This window comes from Petromyzon marinus (assembly GCF_048934315.1).
Source record: "Petromyzon marinus isolate PM22_M1 ecotype Great Lakes invasive population chromosome 76 unlocalized genomic scaffold, UKy_Petmar_22M1.pri1.0 chr76_unloc.2, whole genome shotgun sequence".
In the NCBI taxonomy this organism is placed as follows: Eukaryota; Metazoa; Chordata; class Hyperoartia; order Petromyzontiformes; family Petromyzontidae; genus Petromyzon; species Petromyzon marinus.
Genome location: NW_027422619.1, coordinates 110,683 through 138,464, shown reverse-complemented (window position 1 = coordinate 138,464; position 27,782 = coordinate 110,683). Strand labels below are relative to the sequence as shown.

Genomic DNA, 27,782 nt, shown 5'->3' with positions numbered 1-27,782 from the left:
CTCTGTGTGGTGAGTCTATGGGTCTCTGTGTGGTGAGTCTGTGGGTCTCTGTGTGGTGAGTCTATGGCTCTCTGTGTGATGGCTCTATTTGTGCCTTCCGAGTCCAATCCACCGCTGTTTCATTTCCCCATAGCGGGGGGAGCATAGACAAATTCTGCGGCGGTGCAGTCCAACACACGACCCACGTGACACGCGTGCGCGCCTACCCCCCACCCACCCACCCATCCTACGTCACTTCCGGCTTTTCAGATCACGTGGCGAGAACCGCAGCCAATCGCGTCACAATAGCAACCACCCCCCCCCTCCTCCCTTAGCAACGGTAGGCCTCAGGCTTAGCAAGGTGAGTGGGCAGTGTTGGGCCCTTCTGAGGCGTTTTAACTCTTTTAATATTTTTTCTATTTTTAAATTTTAAAAAGTCAATTACCATCCGCTCGTTAAAGTCGCTGTCAGGCTGGGGTTTTTTTTGTTTTATTTTGCCATGTAAACAAAGAGAAAGGCGGAATAATAGGAGGTTGTTTTTTTATCTTACGCAGTGAGCGGCTTTTTTGTCTAGCAGGCTTCATTCAATCGACTAGGCCGCGACTTTCATTCTTAAACATTTAAACCTTAACGCAAATTAATTTTTAAAAATGTGTTTCTTTAACGGTGTTATAACAAACTTTTTTTTATTGTAATAAACCGAAAAAATAGGCGTGTGCGATTAACGAAGGCGTAAATATATGTTTTTCTTTTTAAACATTGTTATAACAAACTTCTTGATCATAAACAAACAAGGTGACATTAATTAAGACCAATTTCTTTTTACGCTGTTATAACAACCTCTTGATTATAAACAAAAACGTGATTAAGGCGTAATTGTTTTAACATTGTTATAACCTCTTGATTATAAACAAAAACGTGATTAAGGCGTAATTGTTTTAACATTGTTATAACAACAAACTCTTAGAATAAAAAAACGTGATTAATACTTTATTGTTTTTACATTGTTATGACAACAACCTCTTGATTATTATAATAAAAAACGTGATTTATTAAGACTTTATTGTTTTAACATTATAACAACCTCTTGATTATAATTTTTAAAAACGCGATTAAGACTATTGTTTTAACGTTATAACAACCTCTTGATTATAATAAAAACACGTGATTAATTAAGACTTTATTGTTTTAACATTGTTATAACAACAACCTCTTGATTATAATAAAAAAACGTGATTAATTAAGACGTTATTGTTTTATCATTGTTATAACAACAACCTCTTGAATTTAAACAAAAACGTGATTAAGATGTAATTGTTTTAACATTGTTATAGCAACCTCTTGTTGTGGTGGTGATGGTGGTGGTCGTGATGGAGGTGGTGGTGATGGTGTTGGTGGTGGTGGTGATGGTGGTGAAGGGGGACGGTACAGACTGTAACAACTACAGGGGCATCTCACTCCTCAGTGTGCCGGGAAAGGTCCTGGCAAGGATTATTCAGCATCGCCTTGCCAGGCACGCTGAGGAGAGGCTTGCGGAGCCCCAATGCGGTTTCAGGAAAGGGCGGTCCTGCACAGATGCCATATTTTCTGTCCGTCTGCTACAGCACATGTGTAGGGAATTCCAACAAGACCTACATCTCTACTTTATTGACCTGGTCAAGGCCTATGATACCATCAGTAGGCCTGGGCTCTGGGTTGTTCGTCGTGCTTTTAGAGTCCCTGACCCTCTGCTCACGATCATTAAGGACCTTCAGCCATTCCCTGTACACCTTGGGGTGCGACAGGGATGTCCTCAGGCTCCCACATTATTTAACATCTATTTTGACCACGTAGTTCGTGAAGCCTTCAATAGCTGTACCGGGGGAATCTCCATATGGTACAGATATAATGGGAGGCTGATCGATGCCCGGGTGCGGTCAAGGGATGGCTCCCTATTGCTCAACCACGTTATGTATGCTGATGATTTGGTAATAGCTGCTCAGTCAGAGGAGGAGTTGGAGACGCTGCTGCTGAGACTGGAGCGTGCCACTAAGAGATGGGGCCTTACCATCAGCCCCACCAAAACTAAGCACCTGCCTGGGTATTTTGTACCATCGGACACTCCACCCCCACAACTCCCAATCGGTGATGGGGCAGATGTGGAGAGAGTGGAGAGTTTCCCATACCTGGGCAGTGTGCTTATGACCGGCTCCAGTTTAACAGCAGAGGTCTCACTCCGAATCAGTCGAGCGGCAATATCTTTTCATCGGTTGCGTAACGCTGTGTGGAAGCTACCTGGTCTGTCGCTCCGCACTAAGCTTCAGGTCTTCTCGGCCACGGTCATTCCCTCCCTTCTCTACGCTTGCGAAACGTGGACCCCCCTAATGGAACATCTTCGCCGGTTAGAAACATTTAGGCTGGCCTGCCTACGATCCATCCTGGGTTTAACCAGACTGGATTGTGTAAGGAGCTCACAAATCCTTGAAAGATCTGGGCAAGGTCCCATCGGTGAGCTCCTCCGGCGGGCAAGGCTGCGATGGCTGGGTCATGTAGCCCGCATGCCCAGCCACCGCATGCCGAAACAGCTTTTGTTCGGCCGGATTGAGGGGGCTAAGCGGGCGCGGCACGGGCTAGAGAAGAGATGGAGTGATGTGGTACAGGAGGACGTGGAGCTGAGTGGACTTGCCGATGACCGGTACCAGATCGGCCTCTGTGGAGGAGGTTCGTGAAGGACGCTACTGGGCAGTTGGAGGCAGTCGCCCTCCAACAACAACGGAGGGCGGAGGAGCGACGCTCACAACAACGAGCGGAGTGCCGGGTGGCTAAAGCACAGCAGGTTGGCACAGTAGGGGGCACAGGTGGTGCATCAGCCAGTCATCTCAGTCAGTCGACCCGTGGCACCTGGGTCTGCCCCGTGACCTCCTGCCAGCGGGCGTTCGACACTTCACGTGGCCTCAGGGTGTACATAGCCTGGCACAAGCGTCGTGGTGACGTCACCGCCACTTAGTGGCGAATGGCGGTTGTTGGTGGTGGTGGTTGTGGTGGTGGTGGTGGTGTTTGTGGTGGTTGTGGTGGTGTTGGTGGTGATGTTGATGGTGGTGGTTGTGGTGGTGGTTGTGGTGGTGATGGTGGTTGTGTAAAGTGTAGGCACACCCTCCCCTTACTGCGGGTGTTTAGATGTCGGACGTGAACGAAGGAGGAGGTGCCGTGTCGGCGCTGGAGAAGCAGCTGCTGGTGGTGGCGGTGGTTGTGGTGGTGGTGGTGGTTGTGTAAAGTGTAGGCACACCACCCCTACATGACTGTGGGTGTTTAGATGTCTGACGTGAATGGAGGAGGAGGAGGTGGCGCCGTGTCGGCGCTGGAGAAGCAGCTGCTGGTGGTTGTGGTGGTGGTGATGTTGATGGTGGTGATGGTGGTTGTGGTGGTGGTTGTGGTGGTGGTAGTGGTGGTGGTGGTTGTGTAAAGTGTAGGCACACCACCCTCCCCTCACTGTGGGTGTTTAGATGTCTGACGTGAATGGAGGAGGAGGAGGCTCCGTGTCGGCGCTGGAGAAGCAGCTGCTGGAAGTGGTTGTGGTGGTTGTGGTGGTTGTGGTGGTGGTGATGTTGATGGTGGTGATGGTGGTGATGGTGGTTGTGGTGGTGCTGGTGGTGATGGTGGTTGTGGTGGTGGTGGTTGTGTAAAGTGTAGGCACACCACCCCTACATGACTGCGGGTGTTTAGATGTCTGACGTGAATGGAGGAGGAGGAGGAGGAGGCGCCGTGTCGGCGCTGGAGAAGCAGCTGCTGGTGGTGGCGGTGGCTGTGGTGGTGGTGATGTTGATGGTGGTGATGGTGGTGATGGTGGTTGTGGTGGTGGTGGTGGTGATGGTGGTGGTTGTGTAAAGTTTAGGCTCACCCTCCCCTCACTGTGGGTGTTTAGATGTCGGACGTGAATGGAGGAGGAGGTGGAGGAGGTGGCGCCGTGTCGGCGCTGGAGAAGCAGCTGCTGGAAGTGGTTGTGGTGGTTGTGGTGGTTGTGGTGGTGGTGCTGGTGGTGATGGTGGTTGTGTAAAGTTTAGGCACACCACCCCTACATGACTGTGGGTGTTTAGATGTCTGACGTGAATGGAGGAGGAGAAGGAGGAGGAGGAGGAGGAGGAGGCGCCGTGTCGGCGCTGGAGAAGCAGCTGCTGGAAGTGGCGGTGGTGGTTGTGGTGGTTGTGGTGGTGGTGATGTTGATGTTGATGGTGGTGATGGTGGTTGTGGTGGTGGTGATGTTGATGGTGGTGATGGTGGTGGTGGTTGTGTAAAGTTTAGGCTCACCCTCCCCTGACTGCGGGTGTTTAGATGTCTGACGTGAACGAAGGAGGAGGCGCCGTGTCGGCGCTGGAGAAGCAGCTGCTGGAAGTGGTTGTGGTGGTTGTGGTGGTGGTGATGTTGATGGTGGTGATGGTGGTGGTGGTTGTGTAAAGTTTAGGCTCACCCTCCCCTGACTGTGGGTGTTTAGATGTCTGACGTGAATGGAGGAGGAGGTGGAGGTGGCGCCGTGTCGGCGCTGGAGAAGCAGCTGCTGGAAGTGGCGGTGGCCGTGGAGGAGCGGGTGGACAGCGCCATCCGGCAGATGGACGAGATGGGGGAGGAGGAGATGGAGGCGCTGCGCGAGAGGCGCCTGCAGGCCCTCAAGAAGGCGCAGCAGCAGCAGCAGGTGGGCGGACTCTGTGTGTAGGTGTAGGTGTGTGTGTATGTGTGTGTGTGTCACTGTGTGTGTGTGTAGGTGTCACTGTGTGTGTGTGTAGGTGTGTGTGTAGGTGTGTGTGTGTGTAGGTGTGTGTGTAGGTGTGTGTGTGTAGGTGTGGGTGTGTGTGTAGGTGTGTGTAGGTGTGTGTGTCTGTGTGTGTCTGTGTGTGTGTAGGTGTGTGTCCTTGTGTAGGTGTGTGTGTGTGTGTGTATCTGTGTGTGTAGGTGTATGTGGAGGTGTATGTGTAGGTGTGTGTGTAGGTGTGTGTGTGTGTAGGTGTATGTGTGTAGGTGTATGTGTGTGTGTAGGTGTGTGTGTGTGTCTGTGTGTGTGTAGGTGTGTGTGTGTGTGTCACTGTGTGTGTGTGTAGGTGTGTGTGTGTGTGTAGGTGTGTGTGTAGGTGTGTGTGTGTGTGTATGTGTGTATGTGTGTGTGTCTGTGTGTCTGTGTGTGTCTGTCTGTGTGTGTGTGTGTAGGTGTGCAAAACAACCCCCTACCTCCTCGCTGTGCCGGACGGGCAACTCTGTCGTGGACAGCGCTGTGGGGGGAGATCCAATTTTGATTGGCTCCTCCCCTCATGGCATATGTGTCCACCACAGGGGCTAAACGGGGGCTCTGGACGGGTGCGAGGGGCTGGTAACCCCTCCACCTTCAATTAATTACCACGAAACTACGAATTAAACTGAAATATGTAACAACTAAGCTTGTGCCGGAGGCCCCGGGGGGCCAGGCGTCTATGACGTCTCCTGGCCAAACCCCAATTGGCGGAGCCAGGAGATTGAATACCTACCCTCGGGGCTACTCCAGAAACAACGAAAAGCCACTACGGTTGGCCACGTGGAATGTTCGAACGCTCACTGCAGAGGAGAGGCTGCCACTCCTCTGTCGGGAGCTGGACCGGTACCGCCTGGATCTATGCGGCATTCAGGAGGTCCGGTGGACCGGCTCTGGCTCCTGCCACCATGAGGGGTGGACAGTCCTCTACTCGGGGCAGCAGACTGCCAAACAACAGGGTGTGGGTCTTCTTTTGAACAAAAGAATGAAGGGGGCGTGGGAGCGTGGCGGTGAGGTGTGGGAAGCTGTAAGCCCCAGGCTACTTTGGGCTCGCCTTCCCATCAACCGGAGGCGAGGAATGGTGGTCGTGGTTACTTATGCCCCCACCGAAGATGAACATCCGTGGAGGGATGCAGGCAAAGCCGATGAGTCAGATGCCTTCTATGACCTCCTGTCACAGGTGCTGGCTAAAGTGGCCCCTCGGGATAGAGTCATCATGTTGGGTGACTTCAATGCCCGAGTTGGTCATGATACTGGCACCTGGTCTGGAGTGATTGGAGGGCATGGGCCAGATCAGCTCAATAACAACGGTAGGAGGCTGCTAGATTTTTGTGCAGCCCATGGGCTTGTAATTACCAACACGCTGTTCCGGCATCGGCGCATCCACACAACATCATGGATGCATGCCGGGTCCAAGCAAGAACATCTGCTGGACTACATAGTGACGGACCAGCGAATGCGAGCCCATGTCCTTGACACCAGGACCTACCGTGGAGCTGATCTGCCCTCTGACCATCGACTAGTCATCTGTAAGATGCGCCTGCCATTCTTCCACTCCGGTGGTGGGTGTACACCCAGGACCCCATTCCAACCTAAAGTGGCCTGGTCTCAGTTATCTGATGAAAGTTGCAAGCGAGAATTTCATCATCGCTTGCGGCTGGGATTGGCATCGTCCCCGACTCCTCCTGATGTCGAGGGTAAATGGGCGAGGTTTAGGACTGTGACTCATGCAGCTGCAATGGCTGCTTTGGGTACGCGGTCCAGACCTCCCCAGACACCCTGGATGACAGAGGAGTTGTTCACGATGGTTGAGAAAAAGCGACAGGCCCACTGTCATCGGCTACAGAATCCCACGTCAGAGAATGAGGAGGCTTACCGCAGCCTTCGCTCGGAGGTTCGGAGAGCCGTGAGGCGCTGCAAGGATGGGTGGTGGTCGCGGGTTGCTGAGGAGATGGAGTCTGCCTCAGTGGCCCGTGATCACAAATCTCTATTTAACTCCATCAAAAAAGTAACCTGCAGCGCCACACCTATTACCATCATTAGGGGAAAAAACGGTGATCCAATTTCCGACCCCCAGGAACAGGTTCGCAGATTTGCTGAGCATTTCTGTGAGGTCCTGGGGGAGGGAAAATCCCTCAGCCAGGAAAACATCGTGGCACAAAGTGAGGATGACCCTGCTGAGGCTGCGGTGCCTCAAATATTGGATGAAGTCACCCCCTGTGAGTGGCTGGCTGAGGTGCCATCTGCTGAGGAAGTATTGAAGGCGATCCGGAGTCTGAGACCAGGAAAGGCAGCGGGCAGAGATGATCTCCCAAGCGAAATGCTGAGGGAGGGTGGCGTTTGTGCACAGACTGCCCTATATAACATCATAACAACAGTCTGGACCACTGGACGGGTTCCGCAGGATTGGAAGGATGCCCTGGTGGTCCCCCTTTTTAAGAAGGGGGACCGCACAGACTGTAACAACTACAGGGGCATCTCACTCCTCAGTGTGCCGGGAAAGGTCCTGGCAAGGATTATTCAGCATCGCCTTGCCAGGCACGCTGAGGAGAGGCTTGCGGAGCCCCAATGCGGTTTCAGGAAAGGGCGGTCCTGCACAGATGCCATATTTTCTGTCCGTCTGCTACAGCAGAGGTGTAGGGAATTCCAACAAGACCTACATCTCTGCTTTATTGACCTGGTCAAGGCCTATGATACCATCAGTAGGCCTGGGCTCTGGGTCGTTCTTCGTGCTTTTGGAGGACCTGACCCTCTGCTCACGATCATTAAGGACCTTCATGATGGTGAGCGGGCCCGGGTAAAACTACGTGGCCGGGAGTCAGAGCCATTCCCTGTACACCTTGGGGTGCGACAGGGATGTCCTCTGGCTCCCACATTATTTAACATCTATTTTGACCACGTAGTTCGTGAAGCCTTCAATAGCTGTACCGGGGGAATCTCCATATGGTACAGATATAATGGGAGGCTAATCGATGCCCGGGTGCGGTCAAGGGATGGCTCCCTATTGCTCAACCACGTTATGTATGCTGATGACTTGGTAATAGCTGCTCAGTCAGAGGAGGAGTTGGAGACGCTGCTGCTGAGACTGGAGCGTGCCACTAAGAGGTGGGGCCTTACCATCAGCCCCACCAAAACTAAGCACCTGCCTGGGTATTTTGTACCATCGGACACTCCACCCCCACAACTCCCAATCGGTGATGGGGCAGAGTGGAGAGTTTCCCATACCTGGGCAGTGTGCTTATGACTGGCTCCAGTTTAACAGCAGAGGTCTCACTCCGAATCAGTCGAGCGGCAATATCTTTTCATCGGTTGCGTAACGCTGTGTGGAAGCTACCTGGTCTGTCGCTCCGCACTAAGCTTCAGGTCTTCTCGGCCACGGTCATTCCCTCCCTTCTCTACGCTTGCGAAACGTGGACCCCCCTAATGGAACATCTTCGCCGGTTAGAAACATTTAGGCTGGCCTGCCTACGATCCATCCTGGGTTTAACCAGACTGGATTGTGTGAGGAGCTCACAAATCCTTGAAAGATCTGGGCAGGGTCCCATCGGTGAGCTCCTCCGGCAGGCAAGGCTGCGATGGCTGGGTCATGTAGCCCGCATGCCCAGCCACCGCATGCCGAAACAGCTTTTGTTTGGCCGGATTGAGGGGGCTAAGCGGGCGCGGCACGGGCTAGAGAAGAGATGGAGTGATGTGGTACAGGAGGACGTGGAGCTGAGTGGACTTGCCGATGACTGGTACCAGCGGTGTCAAGATCGGCCTCTGTGGAGGAGGCTCGTGAAGGATGCTACTGGGCAGTTGGAGGCAGTCGCCCTCCAACAACAACGGAGGGCGGAGGAGCGACGCTCACAACAGCGAGCGGAGCGCCGGGTGGCTAAAGCACAGCAGGTTGGCACAGTAGGGGGCACAGGTGGTGCATCAGCCAGTCATCTCAGTCAGTCGACCCGTGGCACCTGGGTCTGCCCCGTGACCTCCTGCCAGCGGGCGTTCGACACTTCACGTGGCCTCAGGGTGCACATAGCCTGGCACAAGCGTCGTGGTGACGTCACCGCCACTTAGTGGCGAATGGCGGTTGTTGTTGTTGTGTGTAGGTGTGTGTGTGTAGGTGTGTGTGTAGGTGTGTGTGTAGGTGTGTGTGTGTAGGTGTGTGTCTGTGTGTGTCACTGTGTGTCTGTGTGTGTGTGTGTAGGTGTGTGTGTGTAGGTGTGTGTGTGTAGGTGTGTGTGTGTATAGGTGTGTGTGTAGGTGTGTGTGTGTAGGTGTGTGTCTGTGTGTGTCACTGTGTGTCTGTGTGTGTGTGTGTGTGTAGGTGTGTGTGTGTGTGTAGGTGTGTGTGTGTGTGTAGGTGTGTGTGTGTAGGTGTGTGTCTGTGTGTGTCACTGTGTGTCTGTGTGTGTGGGTGTAGGTGTGTGTGTCTGTGTGTAGGTGTGTGTGTGTGTATGTGTGTGTGTGTAGGTGTGTGTGTGTGTAGGTGTGTGTGGGTGTGTAGGTGTGTGTGTGTAGGTGTGTGTGTGTGTAGGTGTGTGTGTGTGTAGGTGTGTAGGTGTGTGTGTGTGTGTGTCTGTGTGTGTGTGTGTAGGTGTGTGTGTGTGTGTAGGTGTGTGTGTGTGTGTAGGTGTGTGTGTGTGTGTCTGTGTGTGTGTGTAGGTGTGTGTGTGTCTGTGGGTGTGTTTGTGTGTGTGTATGTGTGTGTGTGTGTAGGTGTGTGTGTAGGTGTGTGTGTGTGTAGGTGTGTGTGTGTGTGTGTAGGTGTGTGTGTAGGTGTGTGTGTGTCTGTGTGTGTGTGTAGGTGTGTGTGTGTGTAGGTGTGTCTGTGTAGGTGTGTAGGTGTGTGTGTGTGTAGGTGTGTCTGTGTAGGTGTGTGTGTGTAGGTGTGTGTGTCTGTGTGTGTGTAGGTGTGTGTCTGTGTGTGTGTAGGTGTGTGTGTCTGTGTGTGTGAGTGTCTGTGTGTGTCTGTGTGTGTAGGTGTGTGTGCGTAGGTGTGTGTGTGTGTAGGTGTGTGTGTCTGTGTGTGTGTAGGTGTGTGTCTGTGTGTGTGTAGGTGTGTGTGTGTGTGTGTCTGTGTGTGTCTGTGTGTGTAGGTGTGTGTGTGTAGGTGTGTGTGTGTCTGTGTGTGTGTAGGTGTGTGTGTGTAGGTGTGTGTCTGTATGTGTGTGTGTGTAGGTGTGTGTGTGTAGGTTTGTGTGTCTGTGTGTGTGTAGGTGTGTGTGTGTCTGTGTGTGTCTGTGTGTGTGTGTCACTGTGTGTGTCACTGTGTGTGTCACTGTGTGTGTCACTGTGTGTGTCTGTGTGTGTGTCTGTGTGTGTGTGTCACTGTGTGTGTGTGTGTCTGTGTGTGTCACTGTGTGTTTGTGTGTGTCACTGTGTGTGTCTCTGTGTGTGTCACTGTGTGTGTCTCTGTGTGTGTCACTGTGTGTGTGTCACTGTTGTGTCACTGTGTGTATCACTGTGTGTGTGTCTCTGTGTGTGTCACTGTGTGTGTGTCACTGTGTGTGTCACTGTGTGTGTGTCACTGTGTGTCACTGTGTGTGTCACTGTGTGTGTCACTGTGTGTGTGTCACTGTGTGTGTGTCACTGTGTGTGTCACTGTGTGTGTGTCACTGTGTGTGTGTCACTGTGTCTGTGTCACTGTGCGTGTCACTGTGCGTGTCACTGTGTGTGTGTGTGTCTGTGTGTGTCACTGTGTGTGTGTCACTGTGTGTGTGTCACTGTGTGTGTGTGTCACTGTGTGTGTCACTGTGTGTGTCACTGTGTGTGTCACTGTGTGTGTGTCACTGTGTGTGTCACTGTGTGTGTGTGTCACTGTGTGTGTGTCTGTGTGTGTGTCACTGTGTGTCACTGTGTGTGCGTGTCACTGTGTGTGTGTGTCACTGTGTGTGTCACTGTGTGTGTGTGTAACACTGTGTGTGTGTGTAACACTGTGTGTGTGTGTGTGTAACACTGTGTGTGTGTCTGTGTGTGTGTGTCACTGTGTGTGTATCTGTGTGTGTGACACTATGTGTGTGTCACTGTGTGTGTGTGTCACTGTGTGTGTGTGTAACACTGTGTGTGTGTGTGTAACACTGTGTGTGTGTGTCACTGTGTGTGTGTAACACTGTGTGTGTGTGTCACTGTGTGTGTGTAACACTGTGTGTGTGTGTGTAACACTGTGTGTGTGTGTCACTGTGTGTGTGTGTGTAACACTGTGTGTGTGTCACTGTGTGTGTGTAACACTGTGTGTGTGTGTAACACTGTGTGTGTGTGTAACACTGTGTGTGTGTGTCACTGTGTGTGTGTGTCACTGTGTGTGTGTGTAACACTGTGTGTCTGTGTGTGTGTCTGTGTGTGTGTGTGTCTGTGTGTGTGTGTGTGTCTGTGTGTGTGTGTCACTGTGTGTGTCACTGTGTGTGTCACTGTGTGTGTGTCACTGTGTGTGTCACTGTGTGTGTCACTGTGTGTGTGTCATTGTGTGTGTGTGACTGTGTGTGTGACACTGTGTGTGTGTCACTGTGTGTGTGACACTGTGTGTGTGTCACTGTGTGTCACTGTGTGTGTGTGTCTGTGTGTGTGTGTCACTGTGTGTGTGTCACTGTGTGTGTGTCACTGTGTGTGTCTGTGTGTGTGTCACTGTGTGTGTGTCACTGTGTGTGTGTCACTGTGTGTCTGTCTGTGTGCGTGTTGCAGGAGTGGCGGTCACTTGGACATGGTGTGTACAGTGACATTGCCGACGAGAAGGCGTTCTTCAGCGAATGCAAACGCTCACCCCGAGTGGTGTGTCACTTCTACAAGGACTCCACCCAGCGGTAACGCTCACCACCCGCTCACCACCCACTCACTCACTCACTCACCCACTCACCTACTCACCCACTCAGTCACTCACTTACTCACTCACACACTCACTCACTCACTCACCCGCTCACCACCCACTCACTCTCTCACTCACTCACTCACCCACTCACACACTCACTCACTCACTCACCCACTCACTCACTCACCCACTCACTCACTCACCCACTCACTCAGTCACTCACTTACTCACTCACTCACCCACTCACTCACTCACCCACTCACACACTCACTCACTCACTCACCCACTCAGTCACTCACTTACTCACTCACTCACCCACTCACACACTCACTCACTCAGTCACTCACTTACTCACTCACTCACTCAGTCACTCACTTACTCACTCACTCACCCACTCACTCACTCACCCACTCACACACTCACTCACTTACTCACCCACTCAGTCACTCACTTACTCACTCACTCACCCACTCACACACTCACTCACTCAGTCACTCACTTACTCACTCACTCAGTCACTCACTCACTCACTCAGTCACTCACTTACTCACTCACTCACTCAGTCACTCACTCACTCACTCAGTCACTCACTCACTCAGTCACTCACACACTCACTTACTCACTCACTCACGCACCCACTCACTCTCTCACCCACTCGCCCACTCGCTCACTCACTCACTTACTCACTCTCTTACTCACTCACTCACCCACTCGCTCACTCACCCACTCACTCACTCTCTCACTCACTCACTCACTTACTCACTCACCCACTCACACACTCACTCACCCACTCACCCACTCACTCTCTCACTCTCTCACTCACTCACTCACCCTCTCACTCACTCTCTCACTCACTCACTCACCCACTCACTCACTCACCCACTCACTCACTCACCCACTCACTCACTCACCTACTCACTCACCCACTCACTCACTCACCCACTCACCCACTCACCTACTCACCCTCTCACTCACTCACTCTCTCTCTCACTCACCCACCCACTCACTCATTCACTACTCCCTCACCACCCCATTACTACCCCTCCATCTCCACCTCTATCTCCCACCCCCCTGTATCTGTGTCTCTCCCTCTATCTCCCCCTCTATCTCCCCCCTCTATCTCCCCCCTGAAGCTGTGAGGTGGTAGACGGCCAGCTGGCCAAGATGGCTCCGCTGCACCTTGAGACTCTGAGATTCTCTCTCTGCCTCTGTGTCTCTCCCCCTCTCTATCTCCCTCTCTATCTCCCCTCTCTATCTCCCCTCTCTATCTCCCCTCTCTATCTCCCCTCTCTATCTCCCCTCTCTATCTCCCCCCTCTATCTCCCCCCTCTATCTCCCCTCTCTATCTCCCCCTCTCTATCTCCCCTCTCTATCTCCCCCCTCTATCTCCCCCCTCTATCTCCCCTCTCTATCTCCCCTCTCTATCTCCCCTCTCTATCTCCCCCCCTCTATCTCCCCCCTGAAGCTGCGAGGTGGTAGACGGCCAGCTGGCCAAGATGGCTCCGCTCCACCTTGAGACTCTGAGATTCTCTCTCTGCCTCTGTGTATCTCCCCCTCTCTATCTCCCCTCTCTATCTCCCCTCTCTATCTCCCCCCTCTATCTCCCCCCTGAAGCTGTGAGGTGGTGGACGGCCAGCTGGCCAAGATGGCTCCGCTGCACCTTGAGACTCTGAGATTCTCTCTCTGCCTCTGTGTATCTCCCCTCTCTATCTCCCCCCCTCTATCTCCCCTCTCTATCTCCCCCCCTCTATCTCCCCTCTCTATCTCCCCCTCTCTATCTCCCCCCTCTATCTCCCCCCTGAAGCTGTGAGGTGGTAGACGGCCAGCTGGCCAAGATGGCTCCGCTGCACCTTGAGACTCTGAGATTCTCTCTCTGCCTCTGTGTATCTCCCCCTCTCTATCTCCCCCTCTATCTCCCCCCCCTTCTATCTCCCCCCTGAAGCTGCGAGGTGGTGGACGGCCAGCTGGCCAAGATGGCTCCGCTCCACCTTGAGACTCTGAGATTCTCTCTCTGCCTCTGTGTATCTCCCCTCTCTATCTCCCCCTCTATCTCCCCCCTCTCTATCTCCCCTCTCTATCTCCCCCTCTATCTCCCCCCTGAAGCTGCGAGGTGGTGGACGGCCAGCTGGCCAAGATGGCTCCGCTGCACCTTGAGACTCTGAGATTCTCTCTCTGCCTCTGTGTATCTCCCCCCTTTATCTCCCCTCTCTATCTCCCCTCTCTATCTCCCCTCTCTATCTCCCCCCTCTCTATCTCCCCCTCTATCTCCCCCTCTGAAGCTGTGAGGTGGTAGACGGCCAGCTGGCCAAGATGGCTCCGCTCCACCTTGAGACTCTGAGATTCTCTCTCTGCCTCTGTGTATCTCCCCTCTCTATCTCCCCCCCTCTATCTCCCCTCTCTATCTCCCCCCCTCTATCTCCCCTCTCTATCTCCCCCTCTCTATCTCCCCCCTGAAGCTGTGAGGTGGTAGACGGCCAGCTGGCCAAGATGGCTCCGCTGCACCTTGAGACTCTGAGATTCTCTCTCTGCCTCTGTGTATCTCCCCTCTCTATCTCCCCCTCTATCTCCCTCTCTATCTCCCCCCCTCTATCTCCCCTCTCTATCTCCCCCCTCTCTATCTCCCCTCTCTATCTCCCCTCTCTATCTCCCCCTCTATCTCCCCCCTGAAGCTGTGAGGTGGTAGACGGCCAGCTGGCCAAGATGGCTCCGCTCCACCTTGAGACTCTGAGATTCTCTCTCTGCCTCTGTGTATCTCCCCCCTCCATCTCCCCCCTCTCTATCTCCCTCTCTATCTCCCCCTCTATCTCCCCACCCCAGCTGTGAGGTGGTGGACGGCCAGCTGGCCAAGATGGCTCCGCTGCACCTTGAGACTCTTTGATTCTCTCTCTGCCTCTGTGTATCTCCCCCTCTCTATCTCCCCCCTCTATCTCCCCTCTCTATCTCCCCCCTCTATCTCCCCTCTCTATCTCCCCCTCTATCTCCCCCCTCTATCTCCCCCTCTCTATCTCCCCCCTCTATCTCCCCCCTGAAGCTGTGAGGTGGTAGACGGCCAGCTGGCCAAGATGGCTCCGCTGCACCTTGAGACTCTGAGATTCTCTCTCTGCCTCTGTGTATCTCCCCTCTCTATCTCCCCCTCTATCTCCCCCTCTCTATCTCCCCTCTCTATCTCCCCCTCTATCTCCCCTCTCTATCTCCCCCCTGAAGCTGTGAGGTGGTAGACGGCCAGCTGGCCAAGATGGCTCCGCTGCACCTTGAGACTCTGAGATTCTCTCTCTGCCTCTGTGTATCTCCCCCCTCTTATCTCCCCTCTCTATCTCCCCTCTATCTCCCCCCCACTGTGTCTCCCCCCTGAAGCTGTGAGGTGGTGGACGGCCAGCTGGCCAAGATGGCTCCGCTGCACCTTGAGACTCTGAGATTCTCTCTCTGCCTCTGTGTATCTCCCCTCTCTATCTCCCCCTCTATCTCCCCTCTATCTCCCCCCCACTGTGTCTCCCCCCTGAAGCTGTGAGGTGGTGGACGGCCAGCTGGCCAAGATGGCTCCGCTCCACCTTGAGACTCTGAGATTCTCTCTCTGCCTCTGTGTATCTCCCCTCTCTATCTCCCCCTCTATCTCCCCTCTATCTCCCTCTGTGTCTCCCCCCTGAAGCTGTGAGGTGGTGGACGGCCAGCTGGCCAAGATGGCTCCGCTCCACCTTGAGACTCTGAGATTCTCTCTCTGCCTCTGTGTATCTCCCCCCTCTATCTCCCCCTCTATCTCCCCTCTCTATCTCCCCTCTCTATCTCCCCACCCCAGCTGTGAGGTGGTGGACGGCCAGCTGGCCAAGATGGCTCTGCTGCACCTTGAGACTCTGAGATTCTCTCTCTGCCTCTGTGTATCTCCCCTCTCTATCTCCCCCTCTATCTCCCCCCTCTATCTCCCCCCTGAAGCTGTGAGGTGGTAGACGGCCAGCTGGCCAAGATGGCTCCGCTGCACCTTGAGACTCTGAGATTCTCTCTCTGCCTCTGTGTATCTCCCCTCTCTATCTCCCCCTCTATCTCCCCTCTCTATCTCCCCCCTGAAGCTGTGAGGTGGTAGACGGCCAGCTGGCCAAGATGGCTCCGCTGCACCTTGAGACTCTGAGATTCTCTCTCTGCCTCTGTGTATCTCCCCCCTCTTATCTCCCCTCTCTATCTCCCCTCTATCTCCCCCCCACTGTGTCTCCCCCCTGAAGCTGTGAGGTGGTGGACGGCCAGCTGGCCAAGATGGCTCCGCTCCACCTTGAGACTCTGAGATTCTCTCTCTGCCTCTGTGTATCTCCCCTCTCTATCTCCCCCTCTATCTCCCCTCTATCTCCCCCCCACTGTGTCTCCCCCCTGAAGCTGTGAGGTGGTGGACGGCCAGCTGGCCAAGATGGCTCCGCTCCACCTTGAGACTCTGAGATTCTCTCTCTGCCTCTGTGTATCTCCCCTCTCTATCTCCCCCTCTATCTCCCCTCTATCTCCCTCTGTGTCTCCCCCCTGAAGCTGTGAGGTGGTGGACGGCCAGCTGGCCAAGATGGCTCCGCTCCACCTTGAGACTCTGAGATTCTCTCTCTGCCTCTGTGTATCTCCCCTCTCTATCTCCCCCTCTATCTCCCCTCTATCTCCCCCCCACTGTGTCTCCCCCCTGAAGCTGTGAGGTAGTGGACGGCCAGCTGGCCAAGATGGCTCCGCTCCACCTTGAGACTCTGAGATTCTCTCTCTGCCTCTGTGTATCTCCCCTCTCTATCTCCCCCTCTATCTCCCCTCTATCTCCCTCTGTGTCTCCCCCCTGAAGCTGTGAGGTGGTGGACGGCCAGCTGGCCAAGATGGCTCCGCTCCACCTTGAGACTCTGAGATTCTCTCTCTGCCTCTGTGTATCTCCCCCCCTCTATCTCCCCTCTCTATCTCCCCTCTCTATCTCCCCCCTCTATCTCCCCTCTCTATCTCCCCACCCCAGCTGTGAGGTGGTGGACGGCCAGCTGGCCAAGATGGCTCCGCTGCACCTTGAGACTCTGAGATTCTCTCTCTGCCTCTGTGTATCTCCCCTCTCTATCTCCCCCTCTATCTCCCCCCTCTATCTCCCCCCTGAAGCTGTGAGGTGGTAGACGGCCAGCTGGCCAAGATGGCTCCGCTCCACCTTGAGACTCTGAGATTCTCTCTCTGCCTCTGTGTATCTCCCCTCTCTATCTCCCCCTCTATCTCCCCTCTCTATCTCCCCCCTGAAGCTGTGAGGTGGTAGACGGCCAGCTGGCCAAGATGGCTCCGCTGCACCTTGAGACTCTGAGATTCTCTCTCTGCCTCTGTGTATCTCCCCCCTCTTATCTCCCCTCTCTATCTCCCCTCTATCTCCCCTCTATCTCCCCCCCACTGTGTCTCCCCCCTGAAGCTGTGAGGTGGTGGACGGCCAGCTGGCCAAGATGGCTCCGCTCCACCTTGAGACTCTGAGATTCTCTCTCTGCCTCTGTGTATCTCCCCTCTCTATCTCCCCCTCTATCTCCCCTCTATCTCCCCCCCACTGTGTCTCCCCCCTGAAGCTGTGAGGTGGTGGACGGCCAGCTGGCCAAGATGGCTCCGCTCCACCTTGAGACTCTGAGATTCTCTCTCTGCCTCTGTGTATCTCCCCTCTCTATCTCCCCCTCTATCTCCCCTCTATCTCCCTCTGTGTCTCCCCCCTGAAGCTGTGAGGTGGTGGACGGCCAGCTGGCCAAGATGGCTCCGCTCCACCTTGAGACTCTGAGATTCTCTCTCTGCCTCTGTGTATCTCCCCCCCTCTATCTCCCCTCTCTATCTCCCCTCTCTATCTCCCCTCTCTATCTCCCCCTCTATCTCCCCCCTGAAGCTGCGAGGTGGTAGACGGCCAGCTGGCCAAGATGGCTCCGCTCCACCTTGAGACTCTGAGATTCTCTCTCTGCCTCTGTGTATCTCCCCCCTCTATCTCCCCTCTCTATCTCCCCTCTCTATCTCCCCACCCCAGCTGTGAGGTGGTGGACGGCCAGCTGGCCAAGATGGCTCCGCTGCACCTTGAGACTCTTTGATTCTCTCTCTGCCTCTGTGTATCTCCCCTCTCTATCTCCCCCTCTATCTCCCCCCTCTATCTCCCCCCTGAAGCTGTGAGGTGGTAGACGGCCAGCTGGCCAAGATGGCTCCGCTGCACCTTGAGACTCTGAGATTCTCTCTCTGCCTCTGTGTATCTCCCCCCTCTTATCTCCCCTCTCTATCTCCCCTCTATCTCCCCCCCACTGTGTCTCCCCCCTGAAGCTGTGAGGTGGTGGACGGCCAGCTGGCCAAGATGGCTCCGCTCCACCTTGAGACTCTGAGATTCTCTCTCTGCCTCTGTGTATCTCCCCTCTCTATCTCCCCCTCTATCTCCCCTCTATCTCCCCCCCACTGTGTCTCCCCCCTGAAGCTGTGAGGTGGTGGACGGCCAGCTGGCCAAGATGGCTCCGCTCCACCTTGAGACTCTGAGATTCTCTCTCTGCCTCTGTGTATCTCCCCTCTCTATCTCCCCCTCTATCTCCCCTCTATCTCCCTCTGTGTCTCCCCCCTGAAGCTGTGAGGTGGTGGACGGCCAGCTGGCCAAGATGGCTCCGCTCCACCTTGAGACTCTGAGATTCTCTCTCTGCCTCTGTGTATCTCCCCTCTCTATCTCCCCCTCTATCTCCCCTCTATCTCCCCCCCACTGTGTCTCCCCCCTGAAGCTGTGAGGTGGTGGACGGCCAGCTGGCCAAGATGGCTCCGCTCCACCTTGAGACTCTGAGATTCTCTCTCTGCCTCTGTGTATCTCCCCTCTCTATCTCCCCCTCTATCTCCCCTCTATCTCCCTCTGTGTCTCCCCCCTGAAGCTGTGAGGTGGTGGACGGCCAGCTGGCCAAGATGGCTCCGCTCCACCTTGAGACTCTGAGATTCTCTCTCTGCCTCTGTGTATCTCCCCCCCTCTATCTCCCCTCTCTATCTCCCCTCTCTATCTCCCCCTCTATCTCCCCCTCTATCTCCCCCCTGAAGCTGCGAGGTGGTAGACGGCCAGCTGGCCAAGATGGCTCCGCTCCACCTTGAGACTCTGAGATTCTCTCTCTGCCTCTGTGTATCTCCCCCCTCTATCTCCCCTCTCTATCTCCCCTCTCTATCTCCCCACCCCAGCTGTGAGGTGGTGGACGGCCAGCTGGCCAAGATGGCTCCGCTGCACCTTGAGACTCTGAGATTCTCTCTCTGCCTCTGTGTATCTCCCCCTCTCTATCTCCCCCCCTCTATCTCCCCCTTCTATCTCCCCCCTGAAGCTGTGAGGTGGTGGACGGCCAGCTGGCCAAGATGGCTCCGCTGCACCTTGAGACTCTGAGATTCTCTCTCTGCCTCTGTGTATCTCCCCTCTCTATCTCCCCCTCTATCGCCCCCCTCTATCTCCCCCCTGAAGCTGTGAGGTGGTAGACGGCCAGCTGGCCAAGATGGCTCCGCTCCACCTTGAGACTCTGAGATTCTCTCTCTGCCTCTGTGTATCTCCCCTCTCTATCTCCCCCTCTATCTCCCCTCTCTATCTCCCCCCTGAAGCTGTGAGGTGGTAGACGGCCAGCTGGCCAAGATGGCTCCGCTGCACCTTGAGACTCTGAGATTCTCTCTCTGCCTCTGTGTATCTCCCCCCTCTTATCTCCCCTCTCTATCTCCCCTCTATCTCCCCCCCACTGTGTCTCCCCCCTGAAGCTGTGAGGTGGTGGACGGCCAGCTGGCCAAGATGGCTCCGCTCCACCTTGAGACTCTGAGATTCTCTCTCTGCCTCTGTGTATCTCCCCTCTCTATCTCCCCCTCTATCTCCCCTCTATCTCCCCCCACTGTGTCTCCCCCCTGAAGCTGTGAGGTGGTGGACGGCCAGCTGGCCAAGATGGCTCCGCTCCACCTTGAGACTCTGAGATTCTCTCTCTGCCTCTGTGTATCTCCCCTCTCTATCTCCCCCTCTATCTCCCCTCTATCTCCCTCTGTGTCTCCCCCCTGAAGCTGTGAGGTGGTGGACGGCCAGCTGGCCAAGATGGCTCCGCTCCACCTTGAGACTCTGAGATTCTCTCTCTGCCTCTGTGTATCTCCCCTCTCTATCTCCCCCCTCTATCTCCCCTCTATCTCCCCCCCACTGTGTCTCCCCCCTGAAGCTGTGAGGTAGTGGACGGCCAGCTGGCCAAGATGGCTCCGCTCCACCTTGAGACTCTGAGATTCTCTCTCTGCCTCTGTGTATCTCCCCTCTCTATCTCCCCCTCTATCTCCCCTCTATCTCCCTCTGTGTCTCCCCCCTGAAGCTGTGAGGTGGTGGACGGCCAGCTGGCCAAGATGGCTCCGCTCCACCTTGAGACTCTGAGATTCTCTCTCTGCCTCTGTGTATCTCCCCCCCTCTATCTCCCCTCTCTATCTCCCCTCTCTATCTCCCCCTCTATCTCCCCCTCTATCTCCCCCCTGAAGCTGTGAGGTGGTGGACGGCCAGCTGGCCAAGATGGCTCCGCTGCACCTTGAGACTCTGAGATTCTCTCTCTGCCTCTGTGTATCTCCCCCTCTCTATCTCCCCTCTCTATCTCCCCTCTCTATCTCCCCTCTATCTCCCCCCTCTATCTCCCCCCTGAAGCTGTGAGGTGGTGGACGGCCAGCTGGCCAAGATGGCTCCGCTGCACCTTGAGACTCTGAGATTCTCTCTCTGCCTCTGTGTATCTCCCCCTCTCTATCTCCCCTCTCTATCTCCCCTCTCTATCTCCCCCCTCTTATCTCCCCTCTCTATCTCCCCTCTATCTCCCCCCTCTATCTCCCCCCTGAAGCTGTGAGGTGGTAGACGGCCAGCTGGCCAAGATGGCTCCGCTCCACCTTGAGACTCGCTTCCTGCGCCTGGACGTGAGCCGGGCGCCCTTCCTGAGCACCCGGCTCCGCCTCCGCGCCGTGCCCACCGTCGCCGTGGTGAGGGGCGGAGCCATCTCCGACTACGTCATCGGAGTCGCCGAGATGGGCGGAGCCAACGGGGCCAGGCCCAGCCCCCAGCTCAGCGCGGCGGAGTTGGAGCGACGGCTCGCCGCAGCCGGGGCCATCTTCCGGAGGTGTGGGGGGCGGCGGTGGTGGTGGTGATGGTGGTGGTGATGGTGGTGGTGGTGGTGGTGATGGTGGTGGTGGTGGTGGGTGATGATGGTGGTGGTGGTGGTGGTGGCGGTGGTGGTGGTGGTGGTGGTGGCGGTGGTTGTGGTGGTGGTGGTGGTGGTGGTTGTTGTGGTGGTGATTGTGGTGGTGGTGGTGATGGTGGTGGTGATGGTGGTGATGGTGGTGGCGGTGGTGGTGGTGGTGGCGGTGGTGGTGGTGGTGGCGGCGGTGGTGGTTGTTGTGGTTGCAGTGGTGGTGGTGGTGGTTGTTGTGGTGGTGGTGGTGGTGATGATGGTGGCGGTGGTGTTGGTGGTGTTGGTGTTGTTGGTGGCAGTGGTGGTGGTAATGGAGGTGGTGGTGGTGGCGGTGGTGTTGGTGGTGGCGGTGGTGGTAATGGCGGTGGTGGTGGTGATGATGGTGGCGGTAGTGTTGGTGGTGGTGGTGATGGCGGCGGCGGTGGCAGCGGCGGCGGCGATAGTGATGGCGGTGGCGGTGGTGTTGGCGGCGGTGGTGGCGGTGACGGTTATTATCGAGCCGATTCCTCCCATGCCTTCCTGATGGCGTCCAACCCAGGTGTCCGCCTCATGAACCACTCGGGCATTGATGTCGCCCAACCTGACGACCCCATCCCGAGGGGGCCACTTTAACTAGCGCCTGTGGCAGCAGGGACGCCCATTGAAGGCACGTCTCGCTGTGCGGCCCACGTGCTTGCAAAATATGCCGACACGCTGTTCCGGCACCGGCGCATCATCCACACAACATCGCTGTGGACTGCTCGCCGGGTACCAAGCGAGAAAATCTGCCGGGCTGCGTAGCGACGGAGCAGCGGATGATGATGCGGGCCGACGTCTCTTGGACACCAGGGACCTTCCGTGGAGCTGATCTGTCACCTGTCAGATGCGCCTGCCACTCTGCCACTCCGGTGGTGGGTGTACACCCAGGGCACCCCCCCCCCCCCCCCCCCACCGAGATTCAAACCCGCAGTGGCACGGTCTCAGCCAGCCGAGGATAGTTTCAAGCGAGGATTTCCCCGTCGCTTGCGGCTGGTTTTTGCTGAGGGGGCGGGGCGGGGGGGGGAGCTGACGATGTACGGGACTGTGGCTCACACAGCCGCAACGGCTACGTTGGGGTACACGGTGCAGACCTCCCCAGAGAGCCTGGCTGGAGGAGGAGGAGGAGGAGGTGATTCCGGGCTGGTTGAGTGAAAGCGACAGGCGCCCCCCCCCATCATATCTGCAACATCCCACGTCGAAGATTTGAAGAGGCTTCTACCGCAGGCTTTTCGCTCGGTGGCCGCTTTACCGACGGAACCAACGGCATGGATCCCTGCAGTCACGAAAGCTTTTAAGTCGAAATCTGTATTTTGTCTCACGGTGTTATTGGTCCCGAAGAAGCCACCCCGCCACCAACCACCCCCCCTTTCTGAGTGCGTGGCTGTGTGCGAGATCTGTGCGGGACGTCACGTTGTCCGATCAGAGACGATCTCCCGAGCGAAATGCCGAGGGGAAGGGGCGGGCGGGCGGGCGGGCGGGCGGGCGTCTTTCCGCTTTCCTCCAGACAGCCTGGTCCCCTTCGCCTGATGAAGGCCGCTTGCGTTGTGGCCGAAACGTTGTGTGATTTTTGTTGTTTTATTTTTTTTACCTACTACGTGGTGACTTTACCCAATGGTGTGGATCCTAGCAGTCACGAAGGCTTCAAATCTAGAGGCGCGTGGCGTCTGTTTGCACGGACACAAGTGCCTGGGCCCGCGGGGATTGTGAAAGGGGAATGCCTTGGTGCGGATAAGGCGTCATCACACAACGCGCATCATTCTCAGCGGCGAGGATTATTCGGCATCGCCTTCGCCAGGCACGCTGAGGAGAGGCTTGCGGAGCCCCAACGCGGTTTCAGACCGGGGCGGGCATGCACGGATGCCATGTTTTCTGTCCGTCTGCTACAGCAGAGGTGTAGGGAATTCCAGCAAGACCTACGTCTCTGCTTTATTGACCTGGTCAAGGCACTATGATACCATCAGTAGGCCTAGGCTCTGGGTCGTTCTTCGTGCTTTCGGAGTCCCTGACCCTCTGCTCACGATCATTAAGGACCTTCATGATGGTGAGCGGGCCCGGGTAAAACTACGTGGCCGGGAGTCAGAGCCATTCCCTGTACACCTTGGGGTGCGACAGGGATGTCCTCTGGCTCCCACATTATTTAACATCTATTTTGACCACGTAGTTCGTGAAGCCTTCAATAGCTGTACCGGGGGAATCTCCATTTGGTGCAGATATAATGGGAGGCTGATCGATGCCCGGGTGCAGTCAAGGGATGGCTCCCTATTGCTCAACCACATTATGTATGCCGATGATTTGGTAATAGCTGCTCATTCAGGGGAGGAGTTGGAGATGCTGCTGCTGAGACTGGAGCGTGCCACTAAGAGGTGGGGCCTTACCATCAGCCCCACAAAAACTAAGCACCTGCCTGGGTATTTTGTACCATCGGACACTCCACCCCCACAACTCCCAATCAATGATGGGGCAGTTGTGGAGAGAGTGGAGAGTTTCCCATACCTGGGCAGTGTGCTTATGACCGGCTCCAGTTTAACAGCAGAGGTCTCACTCCGAATCAGTCGAGCGGCAATATCTTTTCATCGGTTGCGTAACGCTGTGTGGAAGCTACCTGGTCTGTCACTCCGCATTAAGCTTCAGGTCTTCTCGGCCACGGTCATTCCCTCCCTTCTCTACGCTTGCGAAACGTGGACCCCCCTAATGGAACATCTTCGCCGGTTAGAAACATTTAGGCTGGCCTGCCTACAATCCATCCTGGGTTTAACCAGACTGGATTGTGTGAGGAGCTCACAAATCCTTGAAAGATCTGGGCACGGTCCCATCGGTGAGCTCCTCCAGCAGGCAAGGCTGCGTTGGCTGGGTCATGTAGCCCGCATGCCCAGCCACCGCATGCCGAAACAGCTTTTGTTCGGCCGGATCGAGGGGGCTAAACGGGCGCGGCACGGGCTAGAGAAGAGATGGAGTGATGTGGTACAGGAGGACGTGGAGCTGAGTGAACTTGCCGATGACCGGTACCAGCGGTGTCAAGATCGGCCTCTGTGGAGGAGGCTCGTGAAGGACGCTACTGGGCAGTTGGAGGCAGTCGCCCTCCAACAACAACGGAGGGCGGAGGAGCGACGCTCACAACAACGAGCGGAGCGCCGGGTGGCTAAAGCACAGCAGGTTGGCACAGTAGGGGGCACAGGTGGCGCATCAGCCAGCCATCTCAGTCAGTCGACCCGTGGCACCTGGGTCTGCCCCGTGACCTCCTGCCAGCGGGCGTTCGACACTTCACGTGGCCTCACGGTGCACATAGCCTGGCACAAGCGTCGTGGTGACGTCACCGCCACTTAGTGGCGAATGGCGGTTGTTGTTGTGTGACTGTGTGTGTCTCTGTGTGTGTCTCTGTGTGTGTGTGTCTCTGTGTGTGTCTCTGTGTGTCTCTGTGTGTATCTCTGTGTGTGTCTCTGTGCGTGTCTCTGTGTGTGTCTCTGTGTGTGTCACTGTATGTGTCTCTGTGTGTGTCTCTGTGTGTCTCTGTGTGTGTGTCTCTGTGTGTGTCTCTGTGTGTGTCTCTGTGTGTGTGTCTCTGTGTGTGTCTCTCTGTGTGTGTCTCTGTGTGTGTCACTGTGTGTGTCACTGTGTGTGTCTCTGTGTGTGTGTCTCTGTGTGTGTGTGTCACTGTGTGTGTCACTGTGTGTCTCTGTGTGTGTCTCTGTGTGTGTCTCTGTGTGTGTCTCTGTGTGTGTGTGTCTCCGTGTGTGTCTCTGTGTGTGTGTGTGTCACTGTGTGTCTCTGTGTGTGTCACTGTGTGTCTCTGTGTGTGTCTCTGTGTGTGACTGTGTCTCTGTGTGTGTCTCTGTGTGTGTCTCTGTGTGTGTCTCTGTGTGTGCAGCAGTGATGCTGCTGGAGACCCCCCAGGCAGTGGTGGTGGTGCCCACCCCCCACGCACCACCTTCACCCACGCTGCCAAGAAGACGTCGATCCGGGCACAACACCGCAACACCGCTGACTCAGACTCAGACTGACTCACTCAGACTGACTCAGACTCAGACTGACTCACTCGGACTCACTCAGACTCACTCAGACTGACTCACTCAGACTCGCTCAGACTCACTCACTCAGACTGACTCACTCAGACTCATTCACTCAGACTCACTCAGACTCACTCACTCAGACTCACTCACTCAGACTCACTCAGACTCACTCAGACTCACTCACTCAGACTGACTCACTCACTCACTCAGACTGACTCACTCGGACTGACTCACTCACTCAGACTGACTCACTCAGACTCATTCACTCAGACTCACTCAGACTCACTCACTCAGACTCACTCAGACTCACTCACTCAGACTGACTCACTCAGACTCACTCACTCAGACTCGCTCAGACTCACTCACTCAGACTGACTCACTCAGACTCATTCACTCAGACTCACTCAGACTCACTCACTCAGACTCACTCACTCAGACTCACTCAGACTCACTCACTCAGACTCACTCACTCAGACTCACTCACTCAGACTCACTCAGACTCACTCAGACTCACTCACTCAGACTCACTCAGACTGACTCACTCACTCAGACTCACTCAGACTCACTCACTCAGACTCACTCAGACTCACTCACTCAGACTCACTCACTCAGACTGACTCACTCAGACTCACTCACTCAGACTCGCTCAAACTCACTCACTCAGACTGACTCACTCAGACTCATTCACTCAGACTCACTCACTCAGACTGACTCACTCACTCAGACTGACTCACTCACTCAGACTGACTCACTCACTCACTCAGACTGACTCACTTGGACTGACTCACTCAGACTCACTCAGACTGACTCACTCAGACTCACTCAGACTCACTCACTCAGACTCACTCACTCAGACTGACTCACTCAGACTCACTCACTCAGACTCACTCACTCATTCAGACTCACTCACTCAGACTCACTCACTCAGACTCACTCGGACTGACTCACTCGGACTGACTCACTCACTCAGACTGACTCACTCAGACTGACTCACTCACTCAGACTCACTCACTCTGACTCACTCACTCTGACTCACTCACTCAGACTCACTCACTCACTCAGACTCACTCACTCACTCAGACTCACTCAGACTCACTCAGACTCACTCAGACTCACTCACTCAGACTGACTCACTCAGACTCACTCACTCAGACTCACTCACTCAGACTCACTCAGACTCACTCAGACTGACTCACTCAGACTCACTCAGACTCACTCACTCAGACTGACTCACTCACTCAGACTGACTCACTCACTTAGACTGACTCACTCGGACTGACTCGGACTCAGACTCACTCAGACTCACTCACTCACTCAGATTCACTGACTCACTCAGACTGACTCACTCACTCAGACTGACTCACTCAAACTCACTCACTCAGACTGACTCACTCGGACTGACTCACTCACTCAGACTGACTCACTCACTCAGACTCACTCACTCAGACTGACTGACTCACTCGGACTGACTCACTTGGACTGACTCACTCGGACTGACTCACTCACTCAGACTGACTCACTCACTCAGACTCACTCAGACTGACTGACTCACTCGGACTGACTCACTTGGACTGACTCACTCGGACTGACTCACTCACTCACTTAGACTCACTCAGACTCACTCACTCACTCACTCCGACTGACTCACTCACTCACTCAGACTGACTCAAACTGGCTCACTCACTCAGACTGACTCACTCACTCAGACTGACTCACTCACTCAGACTCACTCACTCAGACTGACTGACTCACTCGGACTGACTCACTTGGACTGACTCACTCGGACTGACTCACTCACTCACTTAGACTCACTCAGACTGACTCACTCACTCACTCCGACTGACTCACTCACTCACTCAGACTGACTCAAACTGGCTCACTCACTCAGACTGACTCACTCACTCAGACTCACTCACTCAGACTCACTCACTCACTCAGACTGACTCACTCAAACTGACTCACTCAGACTGACTCACTCGGACTGACTCACTCACTCAGACTGACTCACTCAGACTGACTCACTCAGACTCACTCACTCACTCAGACTCACTCACGCAGACTGACTGACTCACTCAGACTGACTCACTCGGATTGACTCACTCAGACTGACTCACTCACTCAGACTGACTCACTCACTCAGACTGACCCACTCACTCACCCACTCACTCACCCACCCGCTCACCACCCATCCGCTCACCCACTCGCCCACTCACTCGCTCACCCACTCATCACTCACCCGCTCACCACTCACCCGCTCACCCACTCACCACCCATTCACCACCCACTCACTCACCCACTCACCCACTCGCTCACCCACTCACCACCCACTCACTCACTCGCTCACCCACTCACCACCCACTCACTCACCCACTCACTCACCCACTCGCTCACCCACTCACCACCCACTCACCACCCACTCACCCACTCACTCACCCACTCACTCACCCACTCACCCACCCACTCACTCACCCACTCACTCACCCACTCACCCACTCGCTCACCCACTCACCACCCACTCACCACCCACTCACTCACCCACTCACTCACCCACTCACCCACTCGCTCACCCACTCACCACTCACTCACTCACTTTCTCACTCACTCACCCACTCGCTCACCCACTCACCACCCACTCACTCACTCACTCTCTCACTCACCCACTCACTCATTCACTACTCCCTCACTCACTCAGACTGACTCACTCACTGGGACTCACTCAGACTAACTCACTCAGACTCACTCACTCACTCAGACTCACTCAGACCGACTCAGAACTAAGTCTGCATGCAGGTCGCCCCTCCCCCCCCCCCCCAGGGTCCAGATCCCAGCGTTGTGTCGTAAAACCCCTCCACCACCCTGTTTCGACAAAGGCACGAATACAAGTGGAGAATTAACACTGGTCTTGTCGCTGTGGATGGTGATGATGGTGATGTGGATGGTGGTGATGGTGGTGGTTGTGATGATGGTGATGGTGGTGGTGATGGTGGTGGTGATGATGGTGATGGTGGTGGTGATGGTGATGGTGGTGAATACAAGTGGAGAACTAACACCGCTCTTGTCGCTGTGGATGGCGGTGGTGATGGTGGTTATGGCAATGGCGGTGATGGTGGTGG

General features: G+C 55.2%; 1 protein-coding gene across 4 annotated transcripts; it reads left to right on the top strand.

Moving 5' to 3' along the window:
* The first annotated feature begins 247 nt into the window (after window positions 1-247).
* LOC116958324 (thioredoxin domain-containing protein 9) lies at window positions 248-27,563 on the top strand. 4 transcript variants are annotated; one of them, XM_032980880.2, is made up of 6 exons: window positions 248-340; window positions 3,136-3,160; window positions 4,479-4,645; window positions 11,393-11,511; window positions 20,300-20,572; window positions 24,528-27,563. In XM_032980880.2, the coding sequence occupies exons 2-6, from the start codon at window positions 3,136-3,138 to the stop codon at window positions 24,658-24,660; spliced, it is 717 nt and encodes a 238-aa protein (XP_032836771.2). In that variant the 5' UTR covers window positions 248-340; the 3' UTR covers window positions 24,661-27,563. The 4 variants fall into 4 exon arrangements, with proteins under 4 accessions (XP_032836771.2, XP_032836769.2, XP_032836767.2 ...); XM_032980878.2 differs by lacking the exon at window positions 3,136-3,160 and having other exon boundaries at window positions 266-340; window positions 4,448-4,645; window positions 24,531-27,563; XM_032980876.2 differs by lacking the exon at window positions 3,136-3,160 and having other exon boundaries at window positions 270-340; window positions 4,448-4,645.
* The last annotated feature ends 219 nt before the right edge of the window (window positions 27,564-27,782 follow it).

Bases quoted from the DNA above. Each gene is read 5' to 3' on its own strand.
- LOC116958324 (XM_032980876.2), top strand. From the start codon at position 4,448: ATGTCTGACGTGAATGGAGGAGGAGGTGGAGGTGGCGCCGTGTCGGCG. The intron at 11,512-20,299 runs GTAACGCTCACC...TCCCCCCTGAAG, and splicing joins TACAAGGACTCCACCCAGCG to CTGTGAGGTGGTAGACGGCC. The intron at 20,573-24,527 runs GTGTGGGGGGCG...CTGTGTGTGCAG, and splicing joins GCCGGGGCCATCTTCCGGAG to CAGTGATGCTGCTGGAGACC.